Source organism: Cherax quadricarinatus, chromosome 22 (genome assembly GCF_038502225.1).
Source record: "Cherax quadricarinatus isolate ZL_2023a chromosome 22, ASM3850222v1, whole genome shotgun sequence".
Classification (NCBI taxonomy): domain Eukaryota; kingdom Metazoa; phylum Arthropoda; class Malacostraca; order Decapoda; family Parastacidae; genus Cherax; species Cherax quadricarinatus.
Genome location: NC_091313.1, coordinates 25,609,399 through 25,636,657, shown reverse-complemented (window position 1 = coordinate 25,636,657; position 27,259 = coordinate 25,609,399). Strand labels below are relative to the sequence as shown.

General features: G+C 40.8%; 1 protein-coding gene across 12 annotated transcripts in view; it reads left to right on the top strand.

Annotated features, from left to right (window-relative positions):
• Window positions 1–27,259, top strand: part of LOC128689689 (trafficking kinesin-binding protein milt-like) — a 406,769-nt gene that overhangs the window by 132,757 nt on the left and 246,753 nt on the right. For 4 of the 12 annotated variants that reach the window (XM_070087578.1, XM_070087580.1, XM_070087576.1 and 1 more), the window contains exons 2-3: window positions 3,055–3,240; window positions 10,449–11,481. In XM_070087578.1, the coding sequence (XP_069943679.1) occupies window positions 3,205–3,240; window positions 10,449–11,481 (1,069 nt within the window). In that variant the 5' untranslated portion in view covers window positions 3,055–3,204. Of the gene's footprint in view, window positions 1–1,825; window positions 2,434–2,463; window positions 2,494–3,054; window positions 3,241–10,448; window positions 11,482–18,420; window positions 18,820–27,259 lie in introns of those variants that run through there. The other 8 variants (XM_070087581.1, XM_070087583.1, XM_070087565.1 and 5 more) reach the window with 7 other exon arrangements.

The following is a 27,259-nucleotide window of genomic DNA, read 5'->3' as shown; positions in this document are numbered from 1 at the left end:
AAGGTCTTACCTATGACTTAAGATGGTGGATAAGGTCTTACCTGTGACTTAAGATGGTGGATAAGGTCTTACCTATGACTTAAGATGGTGGATAAGGTCTTACCTATGACTTAAGATGGTGGATAAGGTCTCACCTGTAACTTAAGATGGTGGATAAGGTCTTACCTGTGACTTAAGATGGTGGATAAGGTCTTACCTGTGACTTAAGATGGTGGATAAGGTCTTACCTGTAACTTAAGATGGTGGATAAGGTCTTACCTGTGTTGGAAACAAAGACCGGGTGAAAGTTTTGTTGACTATGTGGGTAGCTGCGGGCTGGTTACACAACCCCTACCCCCTCTATGAACCAGCCCTTCACTCTCTCTCTCTCTCTCTCTCTCTCTCTCTCTCTCTCTCTCTCTCTCTCTTTAGCTCTCCTACTGCTCGCAGTGCTGTATAGCCCTTGTGGCTTAGTGCTTCTTTTTGATTATAATAATAATCTCCTACTGCTACTATTCTTCCTCATTTTTCTCCATTTTCTCCCCCAACTCATCATTCATGTCCTTCAAAACCTATTAACTTCCTCTTTCGCCTCCCTCCTCCCCTTACCTCCCTCCTTTCTTCTCTCACCTTCCTTCCCTCACCTCCCTCCTGGCTGTTTTGTTTGGTCACGTGACTGGCATGGACGACGTCACAGATTACCTGGTCTCCTTGGCTCCTCATTGTTGTTTCAACGACACATTTTATGATAGTTACTCCCCTCTTCCGCTATAAAGATTGAATACAACTCGTAAACAGATTTTAGCAGTTCATTTGCCATTCATAATTACTTAGTGATTACCAGACACACACACACACACACACACACACACACACACACACACACACACACACACACACACATATATATATATATATATATATATATATATATATATATATATATATATATATATATATATATATATATATATATCGTGCCGAATAGATAAAAACTTGCCATTTTGGCTCAAACAGCAACGCTCCTCTTGCCGAATAAGACAAGCGAAAAATTGTGTATGCAATAATTTCGCAAAAATCATTCTGAACCTAACGAAAAAAAATATTTCATTGTGTTTGTTCATTATTGTAAACTTATCTCAAATATATTTAGTTGGAATAGGCTAAATTAAATTGCGCTTGTTATAACAATATTAGATAAGTTTTATAAGGTTCTTTTGGTACAAAATTATTAATATTTACATTAATATAAATGAAAAAATATATATCTCTAAATGTATAAGAGAATCCTTGCTAACTGATCACTTTTACGTATTCGGCACCACACACACACACACACACACACACACACACACACACACACACACACACACACACACACACACACACACACACACACACACACATATATATATATATATATATATATATATATATATATATATATATATTATATATTAGTACATCAGCCGTTTCCCGTAAGAAAATAGTTTTTTTTTTTAATTTTCGTCAATAAATTTAGAGAAGTTTATCTTCGATCGGTGTGTATTTCCGCCTCAGTCCTGGACGATGTGTGGCCTTGTTAAAATATATACACAAAGAATATAATAACGAATAAACAAGGTATTTATCGCCATGGTGGACTTTACTCGTTACTTTACCAACTTCTGCTCAGTCATACAAATATTGATTTGTACAAACATCGTTATCTTTCTCTCTCTTATTGATCAAACTTTAAGACCAATTATATATTACTGTATTTTTTTATATAAAAGAATATACGGTAAAAATGCTGAAAAAATTAATGTAAATCTAGATTTGAGAGTTATTATTATTATAATCAAGGGGGAAGCGCTAAACCCGGAGGATTATACAGCGCCTGGCGGGGGGGATGTGGAAGGCATTCAGGCTTAATTCGGGGAACTGGAGCACAGATCCAATTCCCTAAATCAAGAGCCCCTCACCAACATCAAGGAACCTTCCTTGAGGGGTAGATTTGAGAGTAATTATTTAGTAGAGAGGTGTTGAGAACAGCAAGGTTGAATTCGCCTTGTCTGGGCCAGCGGTATTTAGATACAGTTAATATCAGGGGTGCAAATCAACCATAGAATTTTGAGCACTAGTGCAATCTGTTAGTTAGGTGTTTTAGCAGATAAGGTACATGTAGAGACTTTAGTAGGGTGTTAGAGCAGATAGGTAGTGAAAATAGTCTGGAATCGAGAGGAAATAATCAAGATAACCCATTAGTAGATAAGATAGCACTAGGTGGTCGAGAGTTAAGGCAACTGCAGTTTAAGCAGCAGTGGCAGCTGTACTCACCGTGTAGTGTAGCACCAGTGTGCACAAGAGAGCAGTCGTGCTTACTGCAGGGCTGTGCTCTGTGGATACACGCTGTCAGGGATGCTTCCTACCATTGAGGAGTCTCCTTACCGACCCCCCACGTGGGACTACCATGTATACACAGCACGTATACCACTACTAGATAATCCGTGGACCTAGATGTATACATCGCATGTATACCTCTGCACGCATACTTTTTCAGTGTGTATGATGAGCGTTTGTGTATGGAATGAAAGTTGTGATAAAAACATGTTGATATAATCTTCAGTGGTTTGGTTTCTTGGAATTCAGTGATGCACAGTTTGAAGATAAGTTATGCACTCGGTGATTACAATAGTATGAAAAAATTAATAATTGATATTACCATATGGAGTGTTAGTTTCTAACTATCCCGCGTTGTATATTAATTGCTAAATGATTGAAATGCGTTTAATGTTGTCTAGGAATCTTTGTCGAGTTTTCCCTGTGTGTGTGTGTGTGTTAGAATGGTTTGCATTATGCAAGGATTGAGAGTTTGAGTGAATCACTGTGTGAACACGTCCTCTTGAACACTGATTATAGCGACCAAGTGTGTAAAGATATGTGTTGTAATGCGTGTTTATAGTAAGGACACTATGTGAGGTGCTCTTATAGTGAGGACTCCCATATGGGAAGTCTTTGCCAAATTATAGTGAGTGGCGACTATACAAACTGCCCTCGTCAAGTTATATCACATCACCGTTGTGGCGCTTTCAGGCTAAACCAAATCGATTCAGATTAGTGCAGTTGCGAGCTCAGAAAAGTGAACAGTGTAAAGAGCTCATAAAGCAAGAGAGTCGAGAGCGGCTGAGCCGGCGAAACAGCAGTAGTAGGGAAGACCTCTGCTCCAACACCAGACCCGCCACCATGTGTAAGACCTGCCGAAGACCACTTCACTACCAGGTAACTGTGTGTGTGTGTGTGTGTGTGTGTGTGTGTGTGTGTGTGTGTGTGTACTCACCTAGTTGTACTCACCTAGTTGAGGTTGCGGGGGTCGAGTCCGAGCTCCTGGCCCCGCCTCTTCACTGATCGCTACTAGGTCACTCTCCCTGAGCCGTGAGCTTTATCATACCTCTGCTTAAAGCTATGTATGGATCCTGCCTCCACTACATCGCTTCCCAAACTATTCCACTTACTGACTACTCTGTGGCTGAAGAAATACTTCCTAACATCCCTGTGATTCATCTGTGTCTTTAGCTTCCAACTGTGTCCCCTTGTTACTGTGTCCAATCTCTGGAACATCCTGTCTTTGTCCACCTTGTCAATTCCTCTCAGTATTTTGTATGTTGTTATCATGTCCCCCCTATCTCTCCTGTCCTCCAGTGTCGTCAGGTTGATTTCCCTTAACCTCTCCTCGTAGGACATACCTCTTAGCTCTGGGACTAGTCTTGTTGCAAACCTTTGCACTTTCTCTAGTTTCTTTACGTGCTTGGCTAGGTGTGGGTTCCAAACTGGTGCCGCATACTCCAATATGGGCCTAACGTATACGGTGTACAGGGTCCTGAACGATTCCTTATTAAGATGTCGGAATGCTGTTCTGAGGTTTGCTAGGCGCCCATATGCTGCAGCAGTTATTTGGTTGATGTGCGCTTCAGGAGATGTGCCTGGTGTTATACTCACCCCAAGATCTTTTTCCTTGAGTGAGGTTTGTAGTCTCTGACCCCCTAGACTGTACTCCGTCTGCGGCCTTCTTTGCCCTTCCCCAATCTTCATGACTTTGCACTTGGTGGGATTGAACTCCAGGAGCCAATTGCTGGACCAGTTCTGCAGCCTGTCCAGATCCCTTTGTAGTTCTGCCTGGTCTTCGATCGAGTGTATTCTTCTCATCAACTTCACGTCATCTGCAAACAGGGACACCTCAGAGTCTATTCCTTCCGTCATGTCGTTCACAAATACCAGAAACAGCACTGGTCCTAGGACTGACCCCTGCGGGACCCCGCTGGTCACAGGTGCCCACTCTGACACCTCGCCACGTACCATGACTCGCTGCTGTCTTCCTGACAAGTATTCCCTGATCCATTGTAGTGCCTTCCCTGTTATCCCTGCTTGGTCCTCCAGTTTTTGCACCAATCTCTTGTGTGGAACTGTGTCAAACGCCTTCTTGCAGTCCAAGAAAATGCAATCCACCCACCCCTCTCTCTCTTGTCTTACTGCTGTCACCATGTCATAGAACTCCAGTAGGTTTGTGACACAGGATTTCCCGTCCCTGAAACCATGCTGGCTGCTGTTGATGAGATCATTCCTTTCTAGGTGTTCCACCACTCTTCTCCTGATAATCTTCTCCATGATTTTGCATACTATACATGTCAGTGACACTGGTCTGTAGTTTAATGCTTCATGTCTGTCTCCTTTTTTAAAGATTGGGACTACATTTGCTGTCTTCCATGCCTCAGGCAATCTCCCTGTTTCGATAGATGTATTGAATATTGTTGTTAGGGGTACACATAGCGCCTCTGCTCCCTCTCTCAATACCCATGGGGAGATGTTATCTGGCCCCATTGCCTTTGAGGTATCTAGCTCACTCAGAAGCCTCTTCACTTCTTCCTCGGTTGTGTGCACTGTGTCCAGCACTTGGTGGTGTGCCCCACCTCTCCGTCTTTCTGGAGTCCCTTCTGTCTCCTCTGTGAACACTTCTTTGAATCTCTTGTTGAGTTCTTCACATACTTCCCGGTCATTTCCTGTTGTCTCTCCTCCTTCCTTCCTTAGCCTGATTACCTGGTCCTTGACTGTTGTTTTCCTCCTGATGTGGCTGTACAACAGTTTCGGGTCAGATTTGGCTTTCGCTGCTATGTCATTTTCATATTGTCTTTGGGCCTCCCTTCTTATCTGTGCATATTCATTTCTGGCTCTACGACTGTTCTCCTTATTCTCCTGGGTCCTTTGCCTTCTATATTTCTTCCATTCCCTAGCACACTTGGTTTTTGCCTCCCTGCACCTTTGGGTAAACCATGGGCTCATCCTGGCTTTTTCATTACTCCTGTTACCCTTGGGTACAAACCTCTCCTCAGCCTCCTTGCATTTTATTGCTACATATTCCATCATCTCATTAACTGGCTTCCCTGCCAGTTCTCTGTCCCACTGAACCCCGTTCAGGTAGTTCCTCATTCCTGTGTAGTCCCCTTTCTTGTAGTTTGGCTTCATTCGTCCTGGCCTTCCTGCTTCTCCCTCCACTTGTAGCTCTACTGTGTATTCGAAGCTTACAACCACATGGTCACTGGCCCCAAGGGGTCTTTCATGTGTGTGTGTGTGTGTGAGAGAGAGAGAGAGAGAGAGAGAGAGAGAGAGCGTGTGTTTGAGCGTGAGTGCGCATATGTTCACCTATTTATATTCGCCTATATAGTGCCATAAGAAAGCTTCACTCGTGGTGTCCTATCTTCAAAATTTTGTTGTCAAGTATTTCTTGACATTTTTTTATGGTTGTAGCATTTACTCTCGATTCTTAAATTTCTTATGTTCCACTCCTCTGCGGCTCCACTTTTTTCTTCTTAAAATACAACTCCTGGTACCTGAAAAAATCTAATTTATCTATTGTTTCGTATCCTGTATTGGCCTTGAATATGGTTATCATATCTCCTCTTTTACCCATCTCTGAGCCAGCTTGAGTGTGTGTTGTGTCCTCAGCCTATATTATAACTTACTCTTTTTATCAGTGGGAATCATTCTGCAGTTTGTCTGCACCTTTCTATCTGACCCATTTTTATTTTGGTCGTATTCCAATTATGGCATAATATAGGTTGTAAGAAAGTTTTGGGGGATCTGTATGACTCTTATGGGTTCAGCGCTTCTTTTGGGATATCTGCATTCATGTATTTGAGAGATATTTTAGAGTCTTCCACTGTGGCTCGTGACTTCCTCCCAAATTCATTTACTTTATCTACAAGTGAATATTTTTTTTTAACAACTCCTACTTTCCTCCTCCTTACATTTTCACTATTTGTTTTTCAGTTTGTCTTCTTTATGAGGACTATTTTCGCTCTCGATTATTTTTATTATATGACATTTATCTTCATTATTCTCTATTCTCAGTCTACAGTCATTTTGCAGATATTTACAGTCACTTTTATTGTTATTTTGAGTAAAATTTGGCATCATCCGCATATTCGTATTTTTCGATGACGCACTGACTTTCTTGGGTTATCCTGGGTGGCTAACCCTCCGGGGTTAAAAATCCGAACGAAATCTTATCTTATCTTATCTTATCCTGTGTGTGTGTGTGTGTGTGTGTGTGTGTGTGTGTGTGTGTGTGTGTGTGTGATTACAAGTGTTTATCTCGCGGTGTATGGGAATCCGTATGTGCTCCTATACATTCCTCTGTGTACATTTACCCCCGTATGTGTACGTGTACATCCTCTAGTATGTTTATCATTCCCTGCATGTATTTATTCTTCATGTGTTTCCTACAGTAATGCACTTTTATAGAATGCATAAATCGTTTAAAATGTCACTGTTTCTCCACGCGCTATGCACTGTTTGCATAGGTACATTAAACAGCATAAGTCTTTATTAAAACGACGTTTCGCACAAGGGAAGCTTAAACTATTTTATGCGTTTTCATCCATTTGTGTTCTGGCTGCATCTTTCGCCACCTACACTATACACTGACGGTAACACTGTGGCACAATACCTGAGAACTTGGTGATTTGTGTTAAGTAAATTTAGTAACTCAAACCGCTGACTGTAGTTTATAATTAGTACACTGGAGCGATACATATTGCACAGTTGATATTACAGATGTATCTGTATATATTGTATTTCACGAAGCCATTCAGCTCACAGAATGGTGAAGGCTCAGTCCTCTGTTTCCAGTCACCCTTTCCCTCGAGGGAGGTTCCTTGATGCTCTTGATCTAGGGAACTGGATCTGTGCTCCGGTTCCCTGAATGGAGCCTGAATACCTTTCATCCCCCCACATGCGCTGTATAATCCTACGGGTTTAGCGCTCCCCCACGATTATAATAATCATCCAGTCACCCTTCATGGAAGGTGCCTTGAAGATGGTGAAGATCTCTTCGTATGAGGGACCTGACCTACCCATTGGATCAATTTCCATTTTCACGAGCGCTTAATAGCCTTTCTTAGCTTACCTGTAAATGACCTATGGACGAATTTAGGGGTCACTACCCACCCCCTTTTGTGGCACGGCTGAGCGCTTCCCTCTAACTGTAGTAATAATTATAATAATAATGTGCTTATTGCTTGCTGGAAAGTAAACATTAAACCAGGAACGAGAGGCACACCAACACATTCAAACATCGCTGGTGTTAATGGCTAATTGCATCACAGATGGAGAAGTACACATCGGTGAATGTTGAGTAAATATTTTGTGGAGGCCGAGGCACGACTCTTTGAGGAAAAGTTGAAATGTGCAATAAATCCTTAACAGGAATGACGTGAAAGTTTTTGTAACAGGATTTGTTGAGATGATGTCGCCGATGCAGGAGAAAGTGTTGGGTTATCCTAGGTTCTCTACACATATGCTGCTATGTACGATAATTCTACGTAACTGTATTTGTGTATACCTGAATAAACTTACTTACTTACTTACTTACCAATGACAAGATATCATGGGCGTGAAGTGTACTAAAGAGGACAGAATGTCCTCCTCAGTAATATATATATATATATATATATATATATATATATATATATATATATATATATATATATATATATATTATATATATATTTAATTAGGGAGAGTTAGCGAGAGATTTCTTATTAATTAGGGGCAGAGTTACGGTCGTGGTGTCCCGTCTTCAGAGTTCAGCTTGTCATGTCATTTTCTTGAGTTATAAATTTATTCAGGTATACACAAATACAGTTACATAAATTATCATACATAGAAGCATATGTGTGAAGTACCTAGGATAACCCAAAAAAAGTCAGACAGGGTGACTTATTTCCATTTGGGTCCTTTTACCCTATTATTATAATATAAAGGTGATATTATTAGTCTATAAAGGAGATAACATCTTATTATCATACTATTAAGACTACTACACGAGGGTCATTAAGACCATCTACAATACGAGGGTCATTACTAGGAATAAGGTAAAATTATACGTGTGTTAGCTAAAAAATAAAAAACAAAAAATCATTCCCCTCCCTTTCTGTAGCTACATTCATCAGACACCTTTTGGCACTCTTCTTGAACTGGTTCATGCTATGACTGGCTTTGACATGTGCAGGCAGTCTGTTCCATTCCTTTATTGCTGTACAGTAAAAGGTGTTTGAAGCCTGGCCACTAACTGTTAGTATTGCATGTTATCACAATTGAATCACTGTTAGTATTTTTGTCCATAATGAATAAGAGCATACACATTTGTGTGTATTTGTTAGCACTAGACACTTAGTATTAATTACACATGGCATATCAACAAATCCTCAAGCATTTCAACATCTGTAAATATAATCCAAAATGTAGCATAGATAGAGAAGATACAGGTTGCTAAAAAAACTGTTATTGGGAAGGCATCTCGCTCTGTGTAGAGCTTTAACATGCAAGACCATGATAAAGTTCGACAGAGAGTGAAACGTTGTCCCAGTACACATTTACTCTGAAATCTTTTTTCTTTAATGTTGTCGGCAGTGCGCCACTTGGATTTACGTAATGTTCTGTGGTCAGGAGAAGGGAGGAACCCAGCAGACATCACGTAGCAAGATTGATGATAGGTGTTGAGATCCCAACCTTGATGGCTGATAACTGATAAGGCGCGAGATAATACTTGGCAAACAAAACGGAAACATCAATTTTGTGGCTTCCTTCAATTTTTCCCCATGTCATTCTACGCTCACTTATGTGAGCGTAGAGTGACATGGGTAGAGTGACTTGTAAGTGCCACCTCAGCGAGCAGCTTCCTCGTGTTCTGGTGCGATGTCTGTACCACCTGGATATATCCTTAGGTTTTTCAACTCAATGAGTGTTGACAAATGAGGATGCTTTAGTAAACAGGTCTTATCCAGTGACTTCTTTCGGGTGATGCCCGCAGCAGGCGGTATCTGATCAACGATATCTTCTGGTTTGACCCCATCAGCATAGTACTTACCTAATCCTACACATGATTAAATCCAGAACGAGTGACAACATTCACCATCCCTAGGTCTCGTTCTCTACTGACGGGACAGAGTCAACTTAGGCCGTGAATCGATCACGTCCTTACTGAAATCTGTGTTGTACCGCGAAACTCACCACATACAGGACGTTTATACTTGGCTTTAGAATAACGTAAGAGGCTTACTCCCTTCCTATCAGCCATTTCTTTTCCACTCCAACGTTTGGTAACGGGAATATCATTAGATATCACCAGGTTTTGCTTGGTGTCACATTACATATGCTCTCCTCTGTCACCAGGCGCTTAGAAATTTCACCAATTACTGTAGTCTGGCGGCGAATTTCACTATATTCCCAAGGCTGGCAGTTCGGTATGTTTATGGTATTTTTTTCGTACCTGAAAAGTACTAAGGATAATATATTTCCGTAATTTCGTACTGTACTTTACAGCCAAAAAAAAAAATCAACCGTTCCGTACAGTACTGTACCGTTCTGCCAGTCTTGGCAGGCCGTCAGTATCACGGTGTCAGAGTATTCTCGGCCATTGATACCACTGAATTTTGTGACCCAGTCCCTGGACACATTATGTACTTTTGTAGTCTTTTGACTACCACCCACAGGATGGGTGTGGCGTGCATAATAAAGATGTTAAATTATTACCACTCTGTGTGTGTACTCATCTAATTGTGGTTGCAGGGGTCGATTCATGGCTCCTGGCCTCGCCTCTTCACTGGTCACTACTAGGTCCACTCTCTCTCTTCTCCGTGAGCCTTATCATACCTCTTCTTAAAGCGGTGTGTGTGTGTGTGTGTGTGTGTGTGTGTGTGTGTGTGTGTGTGTGTGTGTGTGTGTGTGTGTGTGTGTGCGTGTGCGTGCGTGCGTGCGTGCACGCGCGGGCGTGTTTTCCTGTACAATTTAAAATTTATAAAAAATGAATAATGATGAATGAGAGTTTAATATTTTTATGAGCTATTGCTAAATGCATCTTTTAACCTTCACTCTTTCATTGTGTTAGAATACTCAAGATTCAGTATTAAAAGAGTCATATTTTTTCCCACCAGGGGGACGCGAATCTTGGTCCCTGGGGACTCCGAGGAGCCTACAAGTCCGTGGCACTGACCTCACGCCGCCTCTGGTCAGCTCAGTTCCACAACGAGGAAAAGGAAACTGGTGAGGTTCAATCTTCATTGTGGTCGCCAGCTGATCCTCCTCCGGTCAGCGGAACCGACGATTGCAGCAAGGAAGACGACCAAGGGAAAAGAGACTGCGCCTTTGCCAATGCATATGGTGGGGCTCCCCTCTCTCACACCCATGCCGTTCCCCGCGCCCATGCTCAAGTAGATGGTGACGAAGGTAGCTTCGTCAAAGTGAGCGATCTCAGGGAAGGCAGCAGGGAGCTGAGAGTGAGTGGAGACGTTCCCAAAGGCAGCACCATCTCTCAGGCAAGTGGCGCCTCCTCCGGGGTGAAGAATGGGGAGATAACGAAGGCAGGATCTTTAGACCACCACAACGGTAACTCTAGGCATGGAAGAAAGATAGTACCGACCAATTCCCCGCCAGGAGCTGTAGAAGTAGGCGTTGTAGAGAATTTGAAGCCCGGCACTGCACATACCACGACGCTGGAGGCCTCCAAGGAAACCACCCAACGACCCTTTTTCTTCCTCCCTTCCGAAGACGAAGAAGAAAGCTCCTACAGTGAGGGCATCGAACAAGAGTTGCGAAGAGATCCCGACCTCTATCCTCTTCCCAAGAACGGCAGCGATACTAATCGATCTCCAACCTCGCCGAATGACAAACGTCGCACCCCTCTCTCCCCGCAGTCCCCCCTGAAACAATCCGCTGCTGGAGACACTGACGAAATCAAGGACCGAATCCGCTACTGCCTGCAGCGAGCCAGGAGTCGCAGCACCTCATTCGGGGGTCTAGGAAGTTTCGAAGCGGGCCTCTACCGCCTGGAAGGCTTATTGGAAGACAAAAACCACGCCTCCGCCAGCAGCCACCTCCGCCAGAAGACCTCTCCCACCTCCAAGCAGCTTCCATCGGGGCATGCGGCAGCCTTGATGCCGAAATACAAAGACGCTGGCACCCTCACAGGTAAGGATTATTACTGTTGCATTTACGGGGAAGCACTAAACCCGTTAGGGATTAAAAAGCACCTTTGTAATGACAGATAATAGGTTTAATTCAAGGAAAGCGGGATAGTTTCAATTCCTTAAATCAAGAACCCTTCACCAGCGTCCTCTCCTTGAAGAGGCAGGTAAGTAACAGCCTCTTATTACTTCAAATATTTTTGCGTTAAAATTCAGTTTTCCTGCCCATGTTAAGTGGATCGAGTCACTCCTCTCGCATCCATATTATTTTTGCTCATTATAAAGTAATTTCAATAATAATGATAAGGAATACTACTACTACTACTACCTTATATGTGTTATACCTATATGGGTCATTTAACCCAAGGTTTCATGAAGGCTCGAATCCCCTTCCACTAATAGACCGACATACACGCTACCGTTCATTATATCATTATTCCTGTGAAACTGAGAGAATCTCCTGCAGTATCCTAGAATATTTCAAGAAATATGGATAAACAAATGCTGAAGATATAGTTCACAGTATATTTGGAACCATAGGTAATTTTTTTTTTTAAATCCAGAGATTCGATCCCCAGACCTCAGTGGTGAGAGGCGCGACTCTCACCACTTGACAACGACGGTGAAAATGCAAATGTAGTAGGTTGTTCTCACTAAGAAATAGCTTAAATACATTCTACAAACACCCCATACTTGAAAGGAAACTTTAGACGATGTTTCGGTCTATTCTGGACCATTATCGAGCAGCAACCTGAGTTCGTGCTTCTTTAGGGATGTGCGCCAGAGTTTTGGAAGATGTTTGCATCTTTGTTGAAGTGAAACCTGAAGGGGTGGTATCACGTGAAGAGGCAATAAAAAAGTCGGAAAACAAGTTTGGTGATGAAAATTCCAAAATAGTCAGGTGAATAGTAGTAACGTATTAAATATCGAGAAGAAATTACATCCTAAGTGAAAGGAGGTGCTAAGACTACGTAGCCTCATAAAAAAATGCAATTAATGGTTTTGTAGTTTAAAATTATTGAATCAAACTAGTGAAAATCCTCATTGCAAGATTGGTGAAGGAAAGGAGACGTGATAACTGCTTACAAATGAATAATTAGATATGGAAAGCCAGAGTTTGAAAATTTGTTTGGGACCAGTAACAACAACAAAGGAGCATAACTAGAAATTGCTGAAGTATATTTAAACGAATGCAGTATTTTATTAAAAAAATAGATAAGCTGCAACCTTATTCTGCAGCTATCCTTATCTACGACACTTCATGAGGTTACAATGAGAGATATGGTTACTTAACACTCAACATAGTACACACCTGGTACAAGCCTGGTCCAGCAACTGGCTCCTTGAATTTAACCCTGCCAAATGCAAAGTCATGAAGACTGGGGAAGGGCAAAGAAGACCGCAGACACAATATAGTTTAGATAGCCAAAGACTGCAAACCTCACTCAAGGAAAAAGATCTGGGGGTGAGTATAACACTGAGCATATCTCCTGAGGCGCACATCAATCAGATAACTGCTGCAGCATACGGACGCCTGGCAAACCTACGGATAGCGTTCCGATACCTCAGTAAGGATTCGTTTAAGACTCTGTATACCATCTACGTCAGGCCCATACTGGAGTATGCAGCACCAGTTTGGAATCCACACCTAGTCAAGCACGTCAAGAAATTAGAGAAAGTGCAAAGGTTTACAACAAGACTAGTCCCAGAGCTACGGGGATTGTCCTATGAAGAAAGGTTGAGGGAAATCGGCCTGACGACACTGGAGGCCAGGAGGGTCAGGGGAGACATGATAACGACATATAAAATACTGGGACACAGACACAAGAGGTCACAATTGGAAGTTGAAGACTCAGATGAATCAAAGGGATGTTAGGAAGTATTTCTTCAGTCATAGAGTAGTCAGGCCATGGAATAGCCTAGAAAGTGATGTGGTGGAGGCAGGAACCATACATAGTTTTAAGGCGAGGTAAGATAGAGCTCATGGGGGAGGGAGAGAGAGGACCTAGTAGCAATCAGCGAAGAGGCGGGGCCAGGAATCGACCCCTGCAACCACAAATAGGTGAGTACAAATAGGCGAGTACACAATATTCTTTTGCATGTAAAATAACCCAAGCTACTCCTTAAACAACTTACGTTTTCTTTAACCTTTTTGAGCTAATGAAAATGAGAAAGTTGTAGTAAACTTAAGAGTTCTTTACGTGTTTACCATATCTTACCCTTGAACTGCTCTACACTAATAGGTAGAGCTTATGTAAAATATGTAGGTGCGTGTGCGAAGACACGTGCAGGGGATTACCAGTGGTAGTAAAATAACATCATTTTAAGCGGACTTATTGTTTTATGTGTATTCCTGTATATTTATTATACATTTTTCTTTCCGTTTATTTTCTGTGTCATGGATGCGAATTTCTAGTTATTAATCAGAAGTAACCTTCAAATCGAACAGTAGTCATTACTTGAGAGACTTCGTATTATCTAAAAATACCATGGAAAAATGTCTAGTGATTTTTGCATGCTAGTGGCTTTCTTTTGTGCCTAACAGTATTTTATATGTAAACTACACTACATGTATACTGCAGAAAAGAAATAAATTTATTATTATTATTATTATTATTATTATTATTATTATTAACAAATATTGGACACATCCACAGAGTTCGACTACAAGGTTAAAAATAATAACTATGTTTACATTATACCCATCTGGCAGGATGGGCATCTTGGCACGGATTACTTTTGCCCAACACTTGAATACTTCCATATTGACCTTTTGCCCAGGATAAGACTTCCAGCTGAACCGTAGCTACTAACTCGAGAATTTTTCCTCTTTATGCTACTCACAAAAGCAGGCTGACACACAGGCGATTACTTTTATTGCTGGGTGAGCAGGTGTCCATTCATTTTACCTGTTTCAGGGTTCGAACTCGGAACCTTTCCATTGTGAAGCGAGGTCGCAATTATCTTATACTCTACCACGCAGGGCATATTTTATACATAAGGTAATGAAATTTCTCAGCGTGTGATCCTACACAATTCCATCACACACAGTGGGTGTCATACAGGAAGACGTGTTCATGCGTCTCCCCTTGCCTGGGAAGCAGAGGCAAGACTCCAACACATACAAGAAACTCATGGAGGCCAGTGGCACAACTAGGATTTCAGTCTGAGAGGGGCCTAAAATTCATATGCTGAAAAAATCAAAGTTTTTTAAGAACATTTGTCGTGCTTTCATGATCACTGGTCAGTATAATAAAATGAAAATTGGAAATTAATTTAATAAACTGCATTAGAAGAGGGGAGGAAGGGAATTGCTTCATCACCATTAGCGACATCCTCGTGGCTGCGCCACTGATAAAGGCATTATAAACTCAGGCTACACAAACTTAGCTGGGAGCAACCCAAAAGACCAAACTAATTTGCATCAGCCTAGATGTTGAGTTCTCTGCCTTCACCAACAGAGTTGAATATATAAACGAAGGACTCAGGCTCGATCCAGAGAAGGGTGGAAACCTTGGTAATGTTTCCTCACGCCTGTTGCCCCTGTTTACCCAGTAATAAGTAGGTACCTGGATGTTAGTCAACTGTGGTGGGTAGCAACCTGGTGAAGAGGACTAAACGACTACGATGGCAATAAGCCACACTGAATGTCTCTTGATTTCTCCAGGGTTAGTTACCCTCCTGCTTAATAATCTGAATAAATTAATTTGTAGTGGTCAAGATACTTTATTGACAACGAGACTTTATAGCAAAATCAGTTTCCTCAGCCCTTTGTTCGAGTCGTGCTCTCGCCGTGGACGAGAACACGACTACACGACAACTGTTGAGGAAAAGCTGACCTGCCTGAGGAGTACACTCCCACAGGAATTGTCGTATTGAGTCTATGCAGCACATATACTACTACTACACAAAACAGTCATGGCTCAGACCGAAGGAACCAAAAGTGCTGTTTACTACACAGAAGGAACCAGACAGCAAGTGTGCAGCAAGAGAGAGAGACGTGTAGCAGAACAAGACTTTGAGACAACGGTTCTCTCTAAGGAGAAACACTGTTCCAATACAAGCTTGTTCTGCTGCATGTTTTCGTCTTCATTCTTGTGGGCAGTGTGCCCTTCAGCCTAGTGTTCAGCGGCTGGTGTATATCACGATAAACATCCTGACCTTTCTGGTTGATAGCTTGGATCTTTAAACACCTTTCCACTACAACCTGATTGTAAGAGCTGCATGCTACTTATAACCCATTGTAACAGATAATTACGTTTATTTCTACTGAGGAAAATTGATTACCCGCTCAATTACCCCATTAGACAACCTGAGATCAGAGTGACGTGTTCTGCGTTTTATATATATACTATATATATATATATATATATATATATATATATATATATATATATATATATATATATATATATATATATATATATATATATATATATATATATATATATATATATATAATGTCGTGCCGAATAGGCAGAACTTGCGATCTTGGCTTAAATAGCAACGCTCATCTTGCCATATAGGACAAGTGAAAATTTGTGTATGCAATAATTTCGCCAAAATCATTCTGAACCTAACTAAAAAAAATATATTTCACTGTGTTTGTTTAGCCTAACCCAACTAAAATACATTTAGTTGGGTTAGGCTAAAATAAATTGCTCTTGTTATAATAAGGTTAGGTAAGTTTTCTAAGATTCTTTTGGAGCAAAATTAAAAATTTTTACATTAACATTAATGAAATATATATATCTTTAAACGTATAAGAGAAAATTTTAGAAAGGACTTAATTTTAAATGAGTTCTTGCTAATTGACCAGTTTTACATATTCGGCACGACATATATATATATATATATATATATATATATATATATATATATATATATATATATATATATATATACACAGTGGACCCCCGCATAACGATCACCTCCGAATGCTACCAATTATGTAAGTGTATTTATGTAAATGCGTTTGTACGTGAATGTTTGGGGGCCTGAAATGGATTAATCTACTTCACAATATTCCTTAGGGGAACAAATTCGGTCAGTACTGGCACCTGAACATACTTCTGGAGAGAAAAAATATCGTTAACCGGGGGTCTATATATAATTATACCCAGGTTTCCTGATATTTTTCCTGGTACGTTTTTCCAGTGTAACTATGATCATTTTTTTCTAAGAATCGTCCTGAGTTAGATTTAAGTCGACCTATTTATCCACAACCGAATACTGGATAAACAGATCTACAACTCATCTTCTGGGTAGAGGAATTGCAGATCGAGAAGAATAAACTGCTAAGTAGCATAAATGTGCAATAACACCACATACGGTTGCACGTATGAGAGTTCACTGGGAATGAGTGTTAGTCCTGCTTTACAAACATGAGTTGCAATGACTGCGAGAGATCAAGAAATAGCTAGTAAGGAAGAGCAAGGAATCTGGCTAGCTACGACCAAGACGGGCTTTGAGAATAAGATCTGCCTAACTAGGATTAATAGGCTTATGAGAATAAAGAATGGCTAGCTAGGACAAATAGACCTGCTATAGTAACTGACAAATGCCACAAGGCCTATAAGAATAGGGGGATCAGTTAGTAGGCTTACTGCAGTGCTCCTCTGTAATTGTACTGTTCTTTTGTTCCTAAGACCAACCAAGTCTGCAGTGTATTCATGTATGCAGCAGGGTCAATGCTGTTCATGTGTAATAACACCACATAAGGTTGCACTTATGAGAGTTCACTGGGAATTAGTGTTAGTCCTGTCTCTGTGTCGCTGCTTGCCCCTTACTGTGCATGCCACAATACCAGTACCGTGGCTGCATCAATCTACAAGTAACACTGGAAGACGTTCTGTTTTTCCTGGACCGTTATCAAGTAACGAATATATGGTATAGGACATAGTGCATAATTGGCTTATTTTAATTTCTAATCGGAGGATTTGTTGCGAATTGTTTCTGCCACTGTTGTGGCGATCTAAAGAACGAACGCCTGCGCACAACACAAACAACAAAGGACACCTCGTGAGAGAGGGAGATGTTAAGCCTAGTCCTCAACCAAAGTGACCTGTGCTTAGAATTCTGTGTTCACAAGCACTAGTACCACAGACGTCAGGCAGTTTCAGCATCTTTAATTATTTAGCAGTAATCTCCTCACACTAAACTATGAAGGAGGATGTTAGTGTACAGTCATTGAATAATGGTGCAGATCTGGTCTCAGCAGCCGCTTGTCACCTGTGAAGAGCCAAGTGCTCTACCAGAGGTACAATCTGTGTTTTGAGTCAAACACACAACTATGTAAGCTATGATGCAGTTTTTAAGATGCTGTTAGCGAGCGAGTCACTATAGGCTTAAGATTTTTCCCTGACGTAAATTAAGAACACCAGCACTGCAATAGGTATAAATAAAGGAGATATAAGTAGACAGAAGTATTAACTCAGCTTAGGCCCCTTAACACATTTTAATTTAATAGTTATATAACCAAGCACTATATTAGCAACAGCTGTTGAAGGTTGGAACTGAGTGCCAAGTAGCGTCATAGAAGAAAATAGTTACGATCCACGACAAACTGCTGTTCTTGACCTGTCTGCTAACACTATGTTGATGCTTTAAAGGCTAAGAGCCTTTAAGGAGCACTGTAGCGGGGCATTAATGCCGAAAATAGCCTCTGTGCGTTGGCATTCGCTTTATATATGTATTTATTCCTGAACATGAGACGTCGAGTTTATTCCTTCTTCGCGTTTCACGGATATAATTATTTTACAACGGAAGGAATGCGTGTAGAGGTGAGGGGTGTCATTAGCCAGTATGTGAACACAGTACACGGAGTTATTGCGAGAGTGGGTAATCTTGGCAGGGGATCAGGATTCACTCCTGGTGTGCTCACGCATGCGCCTCTGCTGCTGCTTTCTGTGTGAGTGATGTTGTCTAGTGTTGTGGGGGATGAGTGTGTGGGACGGTGTGCCTTGCTCTTTGCCAACTCTTATCAATGAACTTCCAGACAGAATCACTAAATACAAATTGCGCCATTGTTTGTTTATAGCAGAAAGAAATGTATTGATTTCTGAAAATCTTGACTTTACTGTCGTGTTTACATAAGAAATTGTGATGCCGAACTCCATACCTTGGTTTATATATTTTTTTTTTCATGTGATCTTCAAACAATTAGCTTGTGTTAATTTAGTTATGAATGAGATATTTGGAGATATTTTTAAAGAATTGAGAGCTTTCTTGTTAATATTTGTCAACCTTGGAGGTGTGCAGTGTTGAAGCGGAAGTTCTAGCGATAGAGAAGAGGAGAAGACGGCAGTGATGGAGCTGTAGAAGATGGATCCCTGTGACACAGGTAATGGTCATCCCGCTGACACCAGGTAATCCCTTTGACACCGGCTGGTAAACCCTGTGTCACACTGGTAAAACCTTGTGACGCCTATTCATAAATCCTTATGACACCAGTTGGTAAATCCCTGTTACAGAAGTAGTGGTTACTTAGTGATAGAGAGTATGATTTACCACTCCGACAAGCGTTAATACGAAAATCTCACGTGAAATGAGTCAAGGCCTTGAAATTAGTGCTGAATAGGGGTCACAACGATGTGTAGACTTGTAAGAAGAGGATCCAGATTGAATATTTCCGGCAGTGGCGAGAAATACACGCTACACAATAGGCTTTTACTGGGACAGCATTTTGACTTACGAAGCTCTACACAGCGAAATTTCGTTAGAGTAAAAATATGTTCAATAAATCAGTTATTATCTCCAGTGGCAAACAATCTTACACTCACACACTTGTAATATGAGGAGACATGATAACAACGTATAAGATTATCAAGGGATACGAAAGAATTGATAAGGAAGATTTACTAGCAGCATCAGCAGGTAAAACCAGAATTCACAAATGAGATGTAAACATAATTGCCGCAAATAATGTAGCTGGAATAATGTACAAAATAATCCATCACGGTGAGAGGAAGCGTTAGATGACGTTTCGGTCCATTGTGAATCATTATCCAGTCCAAAGCTCTAGAATCACAAGACTCCATAGTCATGAACTAAGAAAGAAGAGATGCAGGAAAGACACAAGAAAGTTGTTCTTCACAGACAAAGAGTTAGAACAACAGAATGATTTCGAAGAGGAAATAATGAGTAATACAACCACGAGAAACTTAAAGGGCTCTTAATCCAAGAACTTGGAGCTACCCTTCCCCTTCCATGGATCAAAGACGCTTACCTCGGGTGGCCCGGTGGTCTGGTGGCTAAAACTCCCGCTTCACACACGGAAGGCCCGGGTTCGATTCCCGGCGGGTGGAAACATTTCGACACGTTTCCTTACACCTGTTGTCCTGTTCACCTAGCAGCAAATAGGTACCTGGGTGTTAGTCGACTGGTGTGGGTCGCATCCTGGGGGACAAGATTAAGGACCCCAATGGAAATAAGTTAGACAGTCCTCGATGACGCACTGACTTTCTTGGGTTATCCTGGGTGGCTAACCCTCCGGGGTTAAAAATCCGAACGAAATCTTATCTTATCTTATCTTATCTTACCTCAGCCCGCTACTCACGGCTTAGTCTACGACCAACCAGACTGTTTGTCTCCTGCAGCCGCAGTGTGCGCTTGGCTCATCCCGCTTCCTTGATGCCGGTGAAAAGGCTTCTGATCCGGAAAATTGGGTTTACCCTCCACTTCCTTGGATCAAATCTGATCGCTTCTCATAGCCTATGCACAGCATGCCCCCTACGGGTTTAGCTCTTCCCCGTGAAAAAAATACTCCCCAGAATCAGGCTATCTTCATATAAAGATTTTGCAAAATGGAAACGGATTTACAAAATGTCTTTTTGTAATCTACCTGTAGTTAGGGGGACGGGTGGGTTGGGGGTAGTCAGCCTCCACAGCCTACTGTTTCATTATTTTCTATCTACCATGTAAGGGTCACGTGACAGTTTCTCCTTGACAGGTCCCCGGGGATGTCCTCAACAGTTTTAGCAGAGACATGTGGTTACTGACGTTTCAGTGTGAGCCATGCCAAGTGCATGGTGCTTATCAACTCTGTCGTTAAGGAAACAAACTCTTACATTTGTCATAAGACCATAAGAAAGGAGGAACACTGCAGGAGGCCTGCTGGCCCATACTAGGCAGGTCCTTTACAATTCATCCCACTAACAAAACATTTGCCCAACCCAATTTTCAATGCCACCCAAGAAATAAGCTCTGATGTGAAAGTCCCACTCAAATCCAACCCCTCCCACTCATGTACTTATCCAACCTAGATTTGAAACTACCCAAAGTCCCAGCCTCAATAACCCAACTAGGTAGACTGTTCCACTCATCAACTACCCTATTTCCAAACCAGTACTTTCCTATGTCCTTTCTAAATCTAAACTTATCTAATTTAAATCCATTACTGCGGGTTCTCTCTTGGAGAGACATCCTCAAGACCTTATTAATATCCCCTTTATTAATACCTATCTTCCACTTATACACTTCGATCAGGTCTCCCCTCATTCTTCGTCTAACAAGTGAATGTAACTTAAGAGTCTTCAGTCTTTGTAGATGAATGGTTCAGAGAACCGACATGTTGATAAATTAGACACATGTGCAACTCTTGGGTATCTTTATTGAGGAAACGTTTCGCCACACAGTGGCTTCATCAGTCCATACAAAGGAGAATCTTGAAGAATAGGAGGAGAATGAGGTAATCAGTCCCTCAACCTTGAGTCGATGTGGTCAGTCCATCAATCTTGATGGACTGACCACATCGACTCAAGGTTGAGGGACTGATTACCTCATTCTCCTCCTATTCTTCAAGATTCTCCTTTGTATGGACTGATGAAGCCACTGTGTGGCGAAACGTTTCCTCAATAAAGATACCCAAGAGTTGCACATGTGTCTAATTTGTCTTCAGTCTTTCTTCATAAGGAAGATTTCTAATGCTATGTATTAATTTAGTCATCCTACGCTGAATGTTTTCTAACGAATTTATGTCCATTTTGTAATACGAAGACCAGAACTGAGCTGCATAATCTAGGTGAGGCCTTACTAATGATGTATAAAGCTGCAGTATGACCTCTGGACTTCTGTGTACGAATGGTATATAATACCGACAAGATGAGAGTAAGACACATGTGCAACATCTGGGTATCTTTATTGTAGACGTTTCGCCATCCAGTGGCTTTATCAATACAAATTCTAGGACATAACTTGAAGACAGTAGAACTATGTACAGAAGATGAGGTAATCAGTCCCTCAACCTAGGAGTAGGTGCGAACAGCACCATAGTCGACTATGGTGCTGTTCGCACCTACTCCTAGGTTGAGGGCCTGATTACCTCATCATCTGTACATAGTTCTACTGTCTTCAAGTTATGTCCTAGAATTTGTATTGATAAAGCCACTGGATGGCGAAACGTCTACAATAAAGATACCCAGATGTTGCACATGTGTCTTACTCTCTGGACTTCTGTTGCTTACACTTCTTGATATAAATCCCAGTAATCTATTTGCCTTATTACGTACGCTTAGGCATTGCTGTCTTGGTTTAAGGTTGCTGCTCACCATAACCCCCAAGTCCTTTTCGCAATCTGTATGGCTAAGTTCTACATCATTTAACTTATAAGTACTAGGGTTATGGGCACTCCCAAGCTTCAGAACCTTGCATTTATCTACATTGAACTGCATCTGCCACTTTTCTGACCAAGAATAGAGTTTGTTTAAATCCTCCTGAAGTTCCATAACATCTACGTTTGAATCAATTATCCTACCTATCTTTGTGTCATCGGCGAATTTGCTCATATCACTAGTAATTCCCTCATCAAGATCATTGATATATATTATAAACAACAACGGGCCCAAGACTGATCCCTGTGGAACGCCACTTGTTACAGATCCCCATTCGGATTTAACCCCATTTATGGACACACTCTGCTTCCTGTCAGTGAGCCATGACTCGATCCACGAGAGCACTTTTCCCCCAATGCCATGAGCTGCCACTTTCTTTAACAGTCTATGGTGCGGAACTCTATCAAAAGCCTTACTAAAATCTAAGTAAATAATATCAAATTCTTTATTGTGGTCAACAGCCTCAAAAGCTAAATTTACTGAAGAAAGTTAATAAATTAGTTAGACAAGACCGGCCTCTTGTGAATCCATGCTGAGTATCATTAATCAAGCTATGCTTATCGAGATGGCTTCTTATAATCTCAGCTATAATTGACTCTAGTAATTTGCCTACAATTGAGGTCAGGCTTATTGGGCGGTAATTTGACGGTAACGACTTGTCCCCTGTTTTAAAAATAGGAGTTACATTAGCCATCTTCCACACTACATCTGTTTGAAGAGATAAATTAAAAATATTAGTTAATGGTTCACAGAGTTCCATTTTGCATTCCTTAAGAACCCTTGAAAAAACCTCATCAGGACCCGGCGACTTATTTTGCTTCAGTCTGTCTATCTGCTTCACAACCATCTCACTAGTGACTGTGATGTTACATAATTTATCTTGAACATTAAAATGGTATAAAATACCGACAGGTTGTTAGGTAAGACACATATGCAACAGTTAGGTATCTTTATTATGAAACGTTTCGCCTACACGGTAGGCTTCTTCAGTCGAGTACAGAAAAGTTGATAGAAGCAGATGATATTTGAAGACGATGTAATCAGTCCATCACCCTTAAAGTTTTGAGGTGGTCAGTCCCTCAGTCTGGAGAAGAGCATTGTTCCATAGTATGAAACAATATATTGTTTCATACTATGGAACAATGCTCTTCTCCAGACTGAGGGACTGACCACCTCAAAACTTTAAGGGTGATGGACTGATTACATCGTCTTCAAGTATCATCTGCTTCTATCAACTTTTCTGTACTCGACTGAAGAAGCCTACCGTGTAGGCGAAACGTTTCATAATAAAGATACCTAACTGTTGCATATGTGTCTTACCTAATAATTTATCTTCTTCTAGCCCACTGTAAAAATTAATTACTGGAATATTGTTAGTGTCTTCCTGTGTAAAAACTGAGAGAAAATAATTATTTAAAATCAGGCACATTTCATTCTCTTTGTCAGTAAGGTGCCCATAGTTATTTTTAGGGGGACCTATCTTATCTCTAACTTTTGTTCTATAGACCTGGAAAAAACTTTTTGGGTTAGTTTTAGAATCCCTAGCAACTTTAATTTCATAGTCCCTTTTAGCTTTTCTTATCCCCTTTTTAATGTCCCTCTTATTGTCAATATACTGATTCATAAGATGACCCTCACCTCTTTTGATACGCCTATAAATTCCTTTCTTATGCCCTAGTAGATATTTGAGCCTATTATTCATCCATTTTGGGTCATTTCTATTTGATCTAATTTCTTTATATGGAATAAACGCTCTTTGAGCAGCATGTATAGTGTTCAGAAAACTGTCATATTGATAGCTCTCTTCGTTACCCCAGTCAACAGATGATAAGTGTTCTCTAAGCCCATCGTAATCTGCTAAGCGAAAATCTGGGACTGTTACTGAGTTATCGCTACTATCGTACTTCCATTCAATGCTAAATGTAATTGATTTGTGGTCGCTAGCACCCAGTTCCTCTGAAATTTCTAAATTATTAACAAGGGATTCATTGTTTGCCATAACTAAGTCAAGCAGGTTATTTCCCCTTGTAGGTTCTGTCACAAACTGCTTCAAAAAACAATCCTGAAATACTTCTAAGAAGTCGTATGATTCTAAATTCCCAGTCAAGAAATTCCAATCAACATGACTAAAGTTAAAGTCTCCTAGAATTACTACATTATCGTGCCATGTGGCCTGAACAATTTCCTCCCATAGTAGTTTCCCTTGGTCCCTATCTAAGTTTGGGGGACGGTATATCACTCCTAAAATCAGTTTTTCATGCCCCTCTGAAAATTCTATCCAAACAGACAAACATAACACTAAGGTCAGAGACATTGTAGAAGCGTCAGACTCGCTAATTAAATCTATGTAATGTTTTTTTGTACAATGCGTTATAAAGAAATAAGGAGAGCATAGAAGTTACAATACTATTGTTGAAACAGTTCATAAATAAGTTGAAGTTACCCGGATTTTGGAGAAGAAAACTTGGGCGAAGTTTTTGTCCGTTCTAAACTATTATCGAGCCACAGTATATAACAGTCCAAGATGGATGAAAAGTGCGTCAAAAGTGTCTTCTCTCGAGAGTCTGAATTATTTGTGAGCATAAAAGAAGAGCACTGCAGCATGTTTTCCGACCCTCATTAAGCAGGTCCTCTCGGATCTTGCTAAATAAACGTTTCGGAATAAAGTTACCTACTGTTGCACATGTGTGTTGCATAAGAGAAAGTGTAGCGTGCAATAAGCACCCCGATGTTAAAGGGAAAGACTGCAAAGTCACAAGGGTTAATAAAGAGCAGAGCATCTGTGATAATGAATATGGGTGACGCCTTGCTGGCTGATGAGAGGTAGGGAGAGGCTGTGAGGGTTGAGGGAGAGGTTATTTTGGTTGTGATGTGGGTGTGGCTGTTAGTCTCCTCCGTCCCCTATCATTGAAGCTGTTCATTTGGGTTTGTGCATGAAGTATAAGCACATAAGAGAGACACTCTGCAGTAGGCCTACTGGCCTGTGGGGGGCAGTTCCTACACGCACGCACACACACACACACACACACACACACACACACACACACACACACACACACACACACACACACACACACACACACACACACACACACACACACACACACACGAGGAGCTGAGACTCGACCCCTGAAAGTACATATAGGTGAGAACACACTTATATTGATCTAACTACATTTTTAATGCTACCCAGAGTATTTGCTTCACTGACGCTATTCGGTATTTGTTCCACACACTGCAATTTCTTCGCTCATTTTGCGGATGTTGAGGTCTAGCATTTGTGTGTGTGGGTGGGTAAGGGTATAGGAGGTAGATATGTAATCAGGCTACAATATATGTGCTTATATCTGTATATTCTTTTGGTCATGCATTGTTAATCATGCAGGCATGTCCTGTCATGTGGAATTCCCTAATAGTGTTCCTTCGCTTACGCATAACTTCATGTCTTCCTATACAAGAAATGCCTCTTTATAATCCCCATGGACTTAGCACCTCCTCAGAATTATTAATAATAACAATAATAAATATCGACGAATACACAAAACGAACACGAGATTTTAAGTTTTATCGCTGAGTCTTGGAACTAATACCGAACTTTTCTATTTCCCTACGATCGGCAGCTGACCAATACTAAATGATGTGCAATAAAATCACACGAAACAGGTGATATCCTAATACGCAATATAATCATAATGAAAAATAGTATTCCATTAGCTTTCGTGATTTCGCTCATTATTAAGGAACATACTAAATGATGATATCAGACAGAGTAGATGTTTATGTGCAGATTCACGTTACCAGTCAGCAGTTCACAGATGGATATAATGTGAGGTCACAGAGGAAGGGGGAAACCAGCTAGAAGGAATGTTAATGGAATTGTAATATGTATACAGCGAGAAAGTGGAGTATATAACATTTAGGATAAACGTACTTTTACCCAACGACAACGTTTCGACCACCACGTCAGTGAGGATTGCATAAACTCACTGTGTGGGCGAGACGTTGTTGTTAAAGGCATACAGTGCATCTGTGTCATTCATCTCAGGAATGTTAGTGTTATGGCATAACAGTAATGGAGATTACATACAATATGAGGTCATTGTATTTGCTTGTGTGTATAATTATTATTATTATATTAAAGAAAATAAGCGCTAAACCCTTGTGAGTCATGCTGCGCCTCTTGTGTTTTATGCCCGTAATTATTTTGTCCCGTGTAAAGTCAAGTACAGATTAGTATGTTTGATGTCTTTATTATGCGCCTGACACCCATCCTGGGGGCGGTAGTCAAAACATTTCAAAGGCACTTACTGGGCCCAGGGACTGGATCCCAGAGTTCTGAGGACTAAGAAAGTTACAGTGGTAATGAACTATCTACCAGTTAATGATTTTGTAACAGTTGTAATAAATTATTTATACACACGTGATTTCAGTCACAAGACTTGACATTGTATCTTACGCGAGATTATAAGTTATTTATAATACCCAATATTTTAGCAAGGTATGGGTGAATTTAGACAAATATATGTTTTTTTTTTCCAGAATGGCCGGTAAAATGCCACTGTGGGTAAAATACATTAATCTTTCTTGAACATATTTGAGTGAGTTGGTTATGAATTTATGATTTTATTTTCGTTTACCAGCATACTGACGCAGGGTGTGAGAGTACAGTAGTTCCAATAGCAAGGTTTACATTTAATTAGGATTACATGAGCTTGTGGTGAAATCTGTGAGATCCTACGATGTCCATGTACGATTAAAATAACAAACATGAGGAAAGAATTTGATGTTCCAAGTATATGGGATCGGGCCACTGAAAGAAATGCCATCTTAGTGTTAATGTACTCAGGCAAATCTATCAGAACTCTTGCACTGGAGCCCACTAAACTTTATTCATTACATCTCCAAACGAATCTTAAAAACTGGAACTGATGTCCGAATAAATCTGCAACAGCAACACTTTCCTATATCATGGGAAATTAACAATTTCCAGATCACTATTCCTCTCTCTTCCCTCACTAACTTATTAGATGAACATCAAAATGGTATACAATACCGACAGGTTGGTAGGTAAGACACATAGGCAACAGTTAGGCAACTTTATTCCGAAACGTTTCGCCTACACAGTAGGCTTCTTCAGTCGAATACAGAAAGTAGGCTGGAACAGTAGAGATG